The 13,254-nt window shown below is 36.2% G+C and overlaps 1 protein-coding gene across 5 annotated transcripts in view; it reads left to right on the plus strand.

Moving 5' to 3' along the window:
- Positions 1 to 13,254, plus strand: part of LOC124169275 (choline transporter-like protein 2) — a 125,070-nt gene that overhangs the window by 65,390 nt on the left and 46,426 nt on the right. For all 5 annotated transcript variants that reach the window (XM_046547837.1, XM_046547840.1, XM_046547839.1 and 2 more), the window contains exons 3-4: positions 7,501 to 7,664; positions 9,719 to 9,917. In XM_046547837.1, the coding sequence (XP_046403793.1) occupies positions 7,501 to 7,664; positions 9,719 to 9,917 (363 nt within the window). The remainder of the gene's footprint in view (positions 1 to 7,500; positions 7,665 to 9,718; positions 9,918 to 13,254) is intronic.

Consider the following 13,254-nt stretch of genomic DNA (forward strand, 5'->3'; position numbering starts at 1 on the left):
CACAATTAATTAGAAAGTGTTTGGTAGCGTCTCCTGGAATCTAGTTGCTTGCGTGGTGTTGTATATTTTGTGCCAAAATTACTTTTAATACAAAACTGGCTATAGGTTATCCATTTCGTGGAAAAAAACACAAAAATCATTGATGAAGTGAGTGTAATCAAATTCTCAGTGCTGATTATTAGTCACTACTACCTCAACCCTTTAGTTCTGGTATAGGTAAGAGGTAGTAGCTATAGAGGTAGATTTTCTCCGTAGGCATCTCTAACAAGAGAAGAACTACTAAGTTGTCGACATTAACAGGAGCCTTGGTGTTGATTGGTGGAATATAAGGATAGTCTTTTGGTGGATCTTTGCGGTCGATGTAGTTCACTCGATAAGTAACTCATGAGCAATTCATTTCCATTCTTAGTTTTATGAAGTAAACGGGGAAATGGAATGACCTGAGTATTTTATGCTCTAAAGTTGTTCCTAGAGTAAACAAATACTGTATCTGTGACGTTCTCTATGTCTCGAGGGACATAGTGAATCGAATTTTACACGGAGATACGCTATAATTAACCCTCGATTACTAAACGTGGCTCAGAATCACGTGGTCAGTAAACCTTTTTCATTTTGACGACGCTATTTTTTTACCTTCCAACGAGGTTACGTTTGTGTTCTAAACCAATTTTAACTTAAAGTTTTATTATTTTTTATGTGTATTTTAAAGGTTAAGCCGTTTGTCTTTTAATGAAAAAAATTAATTATTCTTTTTACGACTACTTATAATAAATTTTTTTATGTAAGTTGTAAGTGTAAGTGCTGGGGGAAAAATATTTAAAATAACATAAAATACGTAGTTTTTTTTTACCGCAAAATGCATTTTCCTAAATTTTGGAATTTTAATTTGGCACGTCGTAAAAAATACTAAGGTGTAGTGATCCAGGGTTACGTCTCTAAAAAATAATCTATATTCGTAGTGCAAATAAACCATATTCATAACTTTACAATGCTATTCATTTCGAGTACGAAAACTATATTGCAAATATTGGGAAGAAATGGACCGCTCTGCACTCGTCGCAACCCTGCGGACATATTTGGAAACCGATTTAAATACGCTAAGTGTGTCAAAAGAAATGAAGCTTTTCCGGGATGGAATAGGGCCTCCTTTGAGTAGTCACCTTGCTTTCGACCTTGAGGGTTTCTGCCCTAATTTTGTTTTCGTGCAGTTCTCCGCGATATTATCTCCTTCGATCAGCCCCGCTAAATCCCCCCAAAAACAAATGGTTCGGTCGTTGATTCCTGACCTACGACAGTCCACGTGTCCTCATTTTGGCGGCATTGCTCTCATTCCTTGGGCCTTGGTCAGCTGAAGTTCTTGAAATATGAATTTTTATTCGTAAAAGCTTTGGTCTAGGAATCGCAATTTGGTTTCCCATAATGCTTCTTGGTTCCCTGGTCTTTGTCAAGAACTAGTTCATAATCCTCTAATTCCGTGGAAATAAAGAAAGTTGTTTTACTTTTTTATACTTTCTTAGTGTCTGTTACCGGCACTTCGGAATTCTCCGTATGAAACTCTTGCCTAGCCTAATTACGTTATTTTAAGGTAAAATGATCAGAAAAACTCATAATATTGATCGCGGGAAGCTACTTAAATGAGAAAATGCGTGGAATATTTTTTTGTCGGATAACTTCATTTGGTGATATTTTTAGATTTGATTTCTATATGTCGACTTCTGGTGTCCTAACACCCCCTGCCTCACGCCTTTTTAGGCGGCTTGCGGGGTAATATGTAGACGTAGATAAAGCATTTCGTAGTGTCGCGTATGCTAGGAAGAGAATGAAAAATATTTTAATTGCATAATGAAATTAGTAATTCCGCACAAGCTCGAGGAAGGACTTTGTTAAGAGTTAGGGGTTATGAAGAATGGCGTAGAGCTGCTGAAAACCTTGGTTCAGTTATCAGTCTGCATCCGGTCCCCACACTAATTTTTGCGGTCCTTGATAAAACTTTTAAGGAAATCTGTCGTACGCACGCATGATCTTGTTGGGACAATATGGAATTTCCGGGCGTGCCTTTACTACGGCACCGTTTTCCGTAAATTATTACCTCATCCCTCCAGCTTTCGTTAACGGCGGTAATAATTTTCCCAAATCATCTTTCTGACATTGGGCGATGTTTCCAAAAGAAAACTATAAATTTCGAGTAATGCGAGTAATAAAACAACTGCGCTACTTTGAGTGCACCGCCCTTACCCCTCCCTACCCGAGCTAGATTTTTAGGGGGCGCCTACCGTCATTGTTTGGTAGCTCAGTTTTATACTAAAAAGACCGGGGTCGTATGACTTTCTGGAAGGATCATTACCCGTCATTTTAACGGGTACTCATTTTTAAAAATATCTTTTCGAAAATGTTGAAATTAATTGATAACTTAATTATATGTAACCTTTTCCTTTCTTTATAAATACAACTGAGTAATACTAAAATATACAAATATTCCAAGTCATTTTACAATAAAATATTTTAAATGAACAGCGATCACGTCGCTCCTGCTTCCCCCAACCTGGCCACACGCCACTTAGTATGGCGAATATGCTGCTTATTTCCATTCAAAATGTAATAAGGAATGTTAGATGCATGAATGTGCCTACTAAAACAGCAAAATGGCCGGACGTAATATAGTGAAGTGATTTCCTGAATAAATTACGCTTTACTGTTAAAAATGAAATAGAAACGCTTAACACGTCATTCCGACGGGTGTTGGTAATATAAGGTAGGCAGGTGATATAACTCCATTTATATGTGAAGAAAGCATATATATTATTACAGAAGGGAACGGAGGTATCATTTTAAACGTTGAATCGCCGGCTTATGACGAAAAATACAATCGTAATATCAAATTTCACTAATATCCATAAATTTGACTGAAAATTTTCGATTTTCCATGTCGATTACTCGCTCGAGGAATATTGACTCCACACATTTTTTATTCTAAACTTCAAAAAATTGTTTAAAAACCCGTTAAGTCCACAACTAAACCAAAGAAACGCAACATACGCGGGCAAAATCTTTTTTTTTATCTAAGAAGTTTGAGACGCTGAAATTTTGTTTTTTATTTTGTTTACTCAATGGAGATGAAGGGAGTTTTTGACTCCGTTTCCGTAACATACGTATTCCCTGATAGAGTGAAAGTGGAAATTTTCGCATGGTTTACCTAGTTAAATTATATTTTAAAATAATAAGTACCATAAAAAATAAATGAAAGACAGAAAAAATGAGGATGACGGAAAAAATTCTAGGCAATATGATTAAGTAAGTAGAGGTTACGCGTCAAAATGACGGTTCTGATCCTTCTACTGTTAAGCACTACCCTGAATACATCGAGAAACAAACTATCGACCGGCATCACCGATGGGATCCTATTTTCCCTCCGTGAGATATTCACTGTGTCGAGGGTCGGGGTAGATGGCGTCCCTTTCCGCTATAAGGCCGTCGCATCGAACGCCGCCTCCCTTAGGATTGGCGCCACCAAGACGCCCCCAGCTCATTTCGCACAATCCTTCTCCCCCAGCATCCACCCTTCTCTCTTCATCTTAGCAAGGATAGTTAGGGTACCTGGAAAAATCTCAGTCACAATTAATTTTAGAATCTTGTTATTATTGGCTAGTTCCAATTACAGTTTTAAGAAGGAACTATTATTGGCGCAAAAAAGAAGAAGAACGCTTAACATAAATCATTTGTATGAAATTCTGCCGAAGATCCACAGGGTCGTGTAATATATCATTTTACTCTTTGTTTATTCGATTACAATAATGAATCATTAAAGAGTGTTTGAACCTAAACGTATTGCTTGTACGGTCGAAATAGTGAAGAAGTGTTTTTTCTTATTGTTTTCTACCCTGAGTAAAAGTTTACCAAATTAGCGCAATGAATAATTATAAATCCAATTTTTTATTCCTGTATTCTGTTTTGACTTGTTTGTTACTGTATTATGCGAAAAGTAGGAATAATTTCTTCCAATGAATAGTATTGTCTTTATTAATATTAACTAGTGTTTGATAAGGTAGCGGTTAATTATACAAGGATTACGTAAAATTTAACTGTCACCGGTGACTCGGGTACTCCTAGCTATTGGTGATGTTTTACGGGTGCGCCCCGCATACTTATTCGATTTGTTTCCCAACGTTTCGTGGCTGTTGTTGGTCTCTTTTTCTTAGGGCAACCTTTTTCTTTGGAAAAAGTGACCTGCAACCACCACGGAACGTCGGCCAACAAACCGAATAAGTGGGTACAATGGGCACACCCGTAAAACATTGGCGGACATTAGTCCTATTTTTCAAATACTACAAAAAATAAGATTGTACAGAAATTAGGAATAAATACATATACAACAGAATCAGAAAAGAAGTCACACCATCCATTTCTCGAGGTACCTTGAAAAACGTTGCTTGGAGGTATGAAAAATTTTACAATGGCTACAATGACCCGCCAGAGCTTCGACGAAGAAATAAATTACTCCTGATCTTAATCCTTGATCTTCGAAGATGTTTCCCCCTCCTTGCATCCTTCCCTCTTCACAGCCCTTGCCCATCGATAGAACCCTCCAAGCGGCGCCCCCAAGTCGGGGGACCCTTTTCGCCCCTGACCCCCTTCACCTTGTAGAGGCGTCTCCTAGCGTCAGTCAAAGGATCTCAGGAATCAGGGATTAAATCACTGCGTAGTAGACTTGAATGGATGGGCTTGAACGTATGAAAGCGGAGTAAAATATAATTTATTTTATAGTTTCAATGGGAATACAATATGTTCGGTTGCAAAGCCAGTGGGTCGATGCTCATGGAAATCTTAAAAAACTAGCTTTCAAGGTCAGTTAATCACGCTATCGCTTGTTGAGGTAGTAATCATGTGCACATGCTTAATTTATTTCTAATGGCACGTATTAATATTTTTTTAAAGTGATTTTTAACCTCACGAGGCCCCGATCAATAATTTTTGCGGAATAACTTCTCACTCGTGTCAAAAGGAAAACAATGGTAACTGTTTAAATCATTTTAATAATTGTAAAACGTAAAATAACATACTTGAGGCCTTAAAATGAATTAAAATAACGCCGCGAGTGCCATTCTCGAGGAGGTGCGGGTGCGAGTCCCGTCTGGGTAGGTTGTCGCTAACCAGAGCATGGATATTCTTATACGTTTAGTTGATTATGAAAACCCCGATGTTAAGGCCAAAAAGCGCTGTTTTTGGTGGTGTGACAATAAATAAACAAAGACGTGGTCCTATAAAACCTGGAAAAGCCTTGTGCGAAATAGACATGACAAAAATCCATGACATGCGGTGATAATGGGGCCCCTCATGAAGCTTACGCAATAATAAATCTTAAAGAGCCGGTCATTGCGGTCGTGAGGATAATGAATCCTTTTCACCTCTCTAGGAAAGACCTTTGCGTCTTAACAGCAGTCTCCCAAGTTACCGGAATTTCCACTTGTGCAACAGATTGAAGGGTATAATGCACCCGGTACATGGTATGGTGATAAAAACTATTTTTCTAAAAGGAGGTGCCGAAATAATAACATCTTCTGGCGAATGGCTAAGGTCTCTCGATGAATAATTCTCTGTTTTATGTTATTCGCTTTGTGCATGGGTACATGCATACCGGAATCTGATGACGGAGATTTTATTCCCATACTTAAAATCGGATACTATTACTCTTTACGAAAAAATTCACTTGAAGTCAATCATCAGCTCGCTTTAAATAATATTTTTTTAATGGCTATGAGGTTTATCTTAAAGCGTTTTATTCCTTGCTGCGTACTTGGGAAAATAAAATAATAAAAGAATGCGCGTGTGGTTGCATAACCATGCAGGATGATTTAAGTAGCCCGCTGGTTGCATAATCCATCAGGATAGTGCTAGATTTTATTCTCCCGAAGAGGTGTCGGCATTATATTGCCTAAAAATTAAGCTATATAATATCACATGGAATAAATTTAATTTGTTAAATATTTTTATTTTTTTATTTTTAGCATTATATTCTTCTGAATTCTGAAGCAAATAATCGTGCATTTGTTTATATTTTAACTTTATTTTCTCCATAATTTTGACTTAGAAACTGATGTCGCTAGACATGAGGAGCATAGCCGTGATAATTACAAAATTGTTACTACATGATAGAAATGGCTTGGTTTCCCTTTGACCTCTATTTGTTAGCAATGAAATATCACTCAATAGAACGTGTTAACACATTAATCTTTTATAGCAATTCTTGTGTGAAAAATGATCGCTGCTGATGTCAGAATCCTGGGAAGTCTAATGATAAACTTCTGTACATGATGGCCGCCGAACAGCCAAAACTTGTTGTTTCCTATTAACAAATACATGTAAGAGTAGCATATATATCTTACTTATCGTGGTGATCTGTGAATTTTTCTTGAAATCTGAATTGCTTGTGTAACAATTCATGTTTAAAATGCAATTGGAATCAATAATGGGGAACAGTTCTTGTGAACAGAAATGAACTGGTGAAAATGATCGGAAGGGGAATATTGTAATGAAAATAATGTGGTTCGGTTGTTCATGTTGTTGCTCACGAAGTTTTGCTCAAAGTACTCATTAATTGTGTTCACAATTTGTATGTAATATGATTTTTGAAGTAATAGTACATGTCGTTGACCCTGATTTTCTTCATCAGTACCTTTCCTGGACAAGTGTGTTCGCAATTTGTGTTAATTAGATTTGTGAAGTGACAGTACATGTCATTGACCCCGATTTTCTTCATGTGGACTTATCCAGGGCTATTGTGTTTAATTTTTTGTGTTGATTTGATTTTTTGAATTAAAAGTGAACGTTATATCAGTTCAGAGTTCAATTCCCTATTGGGCAAATTTTTTCTGGTAGCTATTCTTTTGAATTTTGCATTAGAAATTTAACCCTTAACCTGCTCCGATATGAATTATATATATAAGATATATAATTATATAAGATATAACCTGCTCCGGTATTGACAATTTGAACTATGCTTCTGCTCCCTGAGTCCATAGGTGCTTAGAAGTTCTTCCTTTGACAAGTAGATGTCATGCGGACATCTTTTACTCCTCTTTTTATTTTTATTGACCTTCAGTAGCCGCCAGGAACCCTCAGTAGCCTATTTCAGCTTATTTTCGCAGTTAAAGGGCTAAATTGTCAGTCTGCCTGTAATGTAGTGTGGTCAAGTCTTCTCCCACTAATCCTGTGATTGTGAATTTCCTTTAGTCCTGCCTGTGATGGGTTTTTCACCACTCAAGATGCAGTAATGTGTAAAGTTCTGTTCGTTTATTCATGGAAAACCTGATGTTAGTCTGTCCTTATAATGATTCAAGGCTCCGAGAATCCAATAGAATTATTCAAGGCAGCTGAAAAAAAATGCCCCAACCCAAGTGTTGACTTTTGGACCTGCCCAATTAGTCTTTTATATTGCCTTAATTTTGTAATCTCTTTCAATTTGTATGTTCTTAGTTAACCTAATTTTTTGTTTCTTTCTTTCAGCTTACAAAACTGGTTCTCCAGAAAGACTAGTTTTCCCTACGGATTCCTTGGGTCAGCAATGTGGAGTTGATGAAAGTGTGAAAGATAAAAAGCACCTCCTATTCTTTGACCTATCAAAATGTGCCAGACCAGCTGTGATAGTTACTGGATGTCCAACTCCTCAGGTAGAAGCATAACTATCATTTTGTTTTTACTTTTGTGATCATGGTTAACACGTTACGTACCTGGGTTTTTAAATATAGAGGAACGACGCAGCTGGGTAGAGGAGTTAAGATTGAAAATCTGAGAAAATTTGGGTGAACTGCCTTTGGTTTAAACATGGTTAAAAAGCTAATGTTTACAAGATATCTTTACCTTATCAAACATAACGATATGTCCAATCATAAAAAGTAACAAACAACAACTGGAAACGCACACCCAAAAATCTGTATTATGCTTTAAAATTGGTTAAGTAGACGTGCCTAAGTGATGAGAATCTATGTCATCCATCCGGAACATTCGAGAAAAAAATGACGAGAATTCTCGCCATCCGTATGCAACTTGCTAAGGTTTCTTTAGCCCTCAACATGCAAAGCTGTTACCAAAAAGAGCTAATTCCCTCCTACATTCTACTTCACGGTTGCCAGTTCTCCATCCTTTATGATTTTTTTCCTTTAATTAATTAGCAAAAGCTCATGGACACTTATTGCAGGGTAAAGGGGCCTTGTAAAATCAAAAGTTGGCAACTATTAGTAAAAAAAATCAGTTACTACTCATTTTATCTGTACTATGTCTATTTGAAGTTTTAATCAACATTTTTTTTAACTTTTTAAGGTATTCACACAGACTTGTATCTTTTACCTTACTCAGGCTTGTTGTTGGAATAACTTGTTCAGTTAACTTCCTCTTAAATTTCCTCATGTGAAATAGGATGATATATGATGTTGTTCCTGATAGTTATTGAGAGATGATGGGCAATTGAGAGGTCTGGGTTCAAATCCTGGGGGTGTGCGTGACACTTCTTGTTTGGTTCTGTTACCTCTTGACAATGACCTGAAAAGTTCGAAACCTGCAGAGATTTTAATAAATATTGTGTGGAATATAACAAAGTTTATTTTTATTCTATCATTGCTAAGTCTCCTGTGTTCATTAAACTGAAAAATTTCTAGTGCAACAAATTCAGATTGGGTTTCAAACCAATCGTAATCATAAATTCAGAATGGAAATGATCAGAATAATTCCAAACAGAGCAAAGGATAACCCCCCCCCTGGCCCTGTTAAATGAGGTTTTCCATAGCAAATTCCATCCTTTGCTTATATGTCTGTGTACATGTGTTTGTACTTGGTTGTGAGTGGATTCATTTTGTATCATATACCCTTAACTGAATTACAATAAAGTTGAGTTTACTCCTCTAGCTGTGGGTTAGTAAGCATAGCATTGATTCCTTCACATCAGTGACAAGGAGAGACCCTGAAAGCCATGTTTAATAGGCCTCATAATGATTTTAGTTATTGACTGTGTTACTGAGTCTCTAAAGCAGGGGTTCCCAAACTGGGGGTGCGCCCCCCTTGGGGGGTGCGGAGAAATTCCAGAGGGGGCGTGACACCCAAATGAAATAAATAAAAAAAATTACAAAAATTATTTCCTCAGATCTTTGAAATAAAGTCTTTCTAAGTTTTCATGTAATTGTTTTTGTAAAGTTTCAATAAAGTTGTAAGTTGTTTATCAAAGAAGGTTACAGGTAATTATATTCGTTTTTCATGTAATACTTGTTTTAATTTTCATCATACGTACAATTATTGAATCTTTCCATTCTGCGTTACCGCATTCAACAGTGAACAAAAAAATCTACCTACTCACCGTATCTAGTAGGTACATACTTGTACGAGTACAGGTACTTGTACAAGTAGGAGTTGGTATGTACGGCACCGTGGAAATAGGGTATTGCAAAATGGAAAGCTGATATGTGTAGCGGGGGGGGGGGGGGGGGGGGGGGGCGTGGTACCAAAAAGTTTGGGAACCCCTGCTCTAAAGAGAATCTTATAGATATTAAATCCACTTTCTGTTGTGATATTTGTGTTTGGGCTGTTGGGTACAGGTTCATTGATTCCAGAAGTTTAGAAAAAGTTGCGGAAATATGTACATGTGTACTAGTTTGTGTAAAAATATTATTTTAGGATTGTGTATACTATTTCATTGTATTTCTGTGATCCAGCTAAGGTATTATCTTTGCCACAGGTTTGTGTGGATAAATGTCCTACCCAAGACTTCAGTCATTTGAGGTATATGGCTCCAGGACAATTCAATGCAGCTGAAGTCCAGAGTCAGCTTGTTTGCTGGTATGGCTTTGACAAGAGCAAAATCACTACTCCAGAGCTACTGCAAAAAGCCATTGATGATCATAATTGTGCACCATGGTATCTAGCCAGTGAAGCCAGTAAGTACTTTTGTCCATCTTTGTAATTTTATGGGTTAGAATACACACGCAATGAGTGGAAACCTTTCATCAGAATTACAATAGCCATTAGATGCCAATAAGTGTAAAAATGCCATTATTGCTCAATTTACCTTTTATAGCATTAAGTTATATAGGGGATATAACATTAAGCAACGATTTTTGTTAAGTTTTAACGGTTGTGATAATTTACATGATCTTTGTTAGCTGGAAGAATGGAAAACTTCAAGTGGCATGGTTTGCAGTGAAGAGTCTGCAAAAGAAAGAAGTTAGAAAACATAGTCACTGCTATATCTTTAGTCACATTGTGCCAAGGCTAGAAAAAAATTATGGGAAAATGCAGTTTTTGAGTTTTCACATTAACTTTGGCTTGACCACATTTAGTCTATCTTATTTAGCAGCTAAAAGTTTTTTGTTATATTTTATTGATAGTTTCATGAAATGCTCATCCTGGAGAGTCTCACTTCTAATTACTTAAATTGGCTCTGCTTGGAGTGACGGAAGAGTTGATGTTTTGAGAAGAGGATCTGCTTGTTCGCATCAACTTGAATCAGTGCAATTCAACTTAGTGTAAATATTAGTTGAAAGTTCAATTTTATCTTAATTTTAGCTAATGCCAAGGAATATCCATTGTCTATTGATGACCCTAAAATCTGTCAAAATTCCTCTGAAATTTTAATTAATGATTGATACATAGTCATAGCTGTATATAATTGGTGGAATATTTCACCTATTGGTAAGGGTCATAACACTGTTCTGCAAAAAAATAGTCCAAAAAATGCCTGGCTACAATTTAGGGCGTTTCTGGCTAATTTTGGGTCGCTGAATCCGAAAATGACATCCGTTTTTTTCTATCACCCTCCATTTACGAGGAACCCCTAAATTGGGGAAAACAACTCCTTATCTAAACTTGTCGCTTTTCAAGGGACTTTTACTAATGTTATCTGCTTCTGATTGAAAAAATTAATAATAATTAGCCAAATTACTCATAATCTTGTTTTAGCGTACAGGATCTCATTTTCTTGTTGTAAGAAAAACCCTGGCATCAATAGCTAGTAATTGGTGACTCAAGGTGGGAAAAATCCATTCTGCTCTATGCAAGAGGTAGGGTATTGGTATATGTTACATTAAAGGTAATAATTATTTCTGGAAATCTATTGAAGGCTATAATTTTCACATAGAAATCTTCATAATTGTTGGAATGTTAAGAAAACTCGTGCATACATTTTTTTAATGATCGAAGACCGGTAACTTAGCGTCAAGAAATAAGAAGTGGGAAACAAAATTAATTTCCAAGTGATGAGATGCTTTAGGGAGTATAAAGGCATAGATTTTAATATAATGACGAGGAAGTCCCGCCAAGACATAAACAAATTCTCAATAATAAGGCGAAGCAAGGATTATTCATAAAAGATGTGGCCTATCTTGCATTCTAATTTGTAGTTGATTGACATACTGCTAGAAAATGCATCAGTGTTAGGTGAGATCTCTGCCCAGCTCCAGCACAGCATAAATTGGCCCCGCTGGGCTGAATCAGTCCAGTGCATGGCCTTTGCGTGCTCTAGGCACCACCTCGGATTGATGACAGGCAACCAGGCACATTGGCTGAGTCTTCTCCCCAAATGAAGCAATGATGGCCTTAATGGCTGTAGAAATAAATATTGTGCTAATATTTTTGGAGTTATTATTTTTGCCTTCCCCAGTAAAATGGGTACACTCGATAACATTCAGGATAAAATAGTTATGCACCTCTCCAAAGAGATATACCTCATTATACCGAGTGCACACCGTGATTTTCTTGGCCTCCTTATATCCATTTGTTTTCAATTGTTAAAAATATAATTTTTTATCTTGGGTGTGACATCATGGAATCGATTTAACGCAATGAAATGTAAAAACTTTGTAATTCCACATAAATTTAATACTGTAAGACCAAGCTTATGACATGCCATGCTGAAACATGATGAATAAAAATGGTTTTCTTAACAAATGATGAATGTGTAGGTGACAGAATTATAGTGTGCTTCTTTTCTAAAATCATGAAAATGGGAGGTGTTTGATGTTTTTGCTATCAATTTCTTTGGAATCAAATTAAAACCAAAACAATTACTGTGAACACACACATTTATAACTCTAACTGTCCTTGAATGTGTGTCCGTAAGTGAGAGGTGTCTGTAAGGCAGAGAAATCTCATTTTTACTCATAATATTACCCAGGAAGTATTATGGTGTTGGGATTTAAAACTGAAATCCTTTCATCTAAAAAAATATCTCGATATTTAAGAGATCGATCAGAAAATCCATGGCAATCGTGTCCATAAAGGAGTAAATGTGTGCCTAAAAACTGTCCATGTCCGTAAATGGGAGGGTACATATACTAGAGATTTTATTCTTTTACAAAGGCATACCCTTCTCCCGGGGTATCGAATACTGTCCTTATGTCAGAGGTAAGTCAAATGTGTCCGTGAACAGAGCTTTCACTCCATTCCAAAGATGGTAGTTTTGATGGTTTGTACACATTTGGTTGTCTGTCAAAAGTTGCTATTACCTCTCTGACAATATCATTTCAAACAGATTTGTATTCCAGTATTCTTTTCCTCCTCAGTGTTAAAAATTAGATTTCAGTAGTCTATATGTCCAATTATTTAATACAAAATCACATTTAATAATTTTTCAGAATACAATATTAGGTTAAATAATTACTATTTATTCATTTGTGTATGGACTTATTTCAGCCGAGCAATAATTATTAAGTATAAACTTCATTGAAGAATTCAATGCGCTTCCCATAGACATGCTTAGGATTTTTGGCATGGATTCCAAGGGTGCTTATGAGAACATATAGAATAAAATATAAATCATGGCTAATTAATTTAAACTCTAAAAAAAATGATAGTGAAAGAAGTGTTCTTAAGAATGTAAAAGTAAGAAACATTTTTTAATGATTTTTCCTGTTATTTTCTATCATTTGACTTGTCATAAAAATCAAGAACATGGATTTTTACTAAAAATTATGCATTGAAATGCTAGATTGCTTGGGTTTTTAAGACTACTGTTGACCCCTTGGTGATCATGTGTGGTTGCTATGGCTCCCTATGTAGTCACGCCAATGACCCTGCATGACTTTGAAATTTGGTTTCCACCAATTAATTAAGATGGTAGTTTTGATGGTTTGTACACATTTGGTTGTCTGTCAAAAGTTGCTATTACCTCTCTGACAATATCATTTCAAACAGATTTGTATTCCAGTATTCTTTTCCTCCTCAGTGTTAAAAATTAGATTTCAGTAGTCTATATGTCCAATTATTTAATACAAAATC

Source organism: Ischnura elegans, chromosome 12 (assembly GCF_921293095.1).
Source record: "Ischnura elegans chromosome 12, ioIscEleg1.1, whole genome shotgun sequence".
NCBI lineage: Eukaryota > Metazoa > Arthropoda > Insecta > Odonata > Coenagrionidae > Ischnura > Ischnura elegans.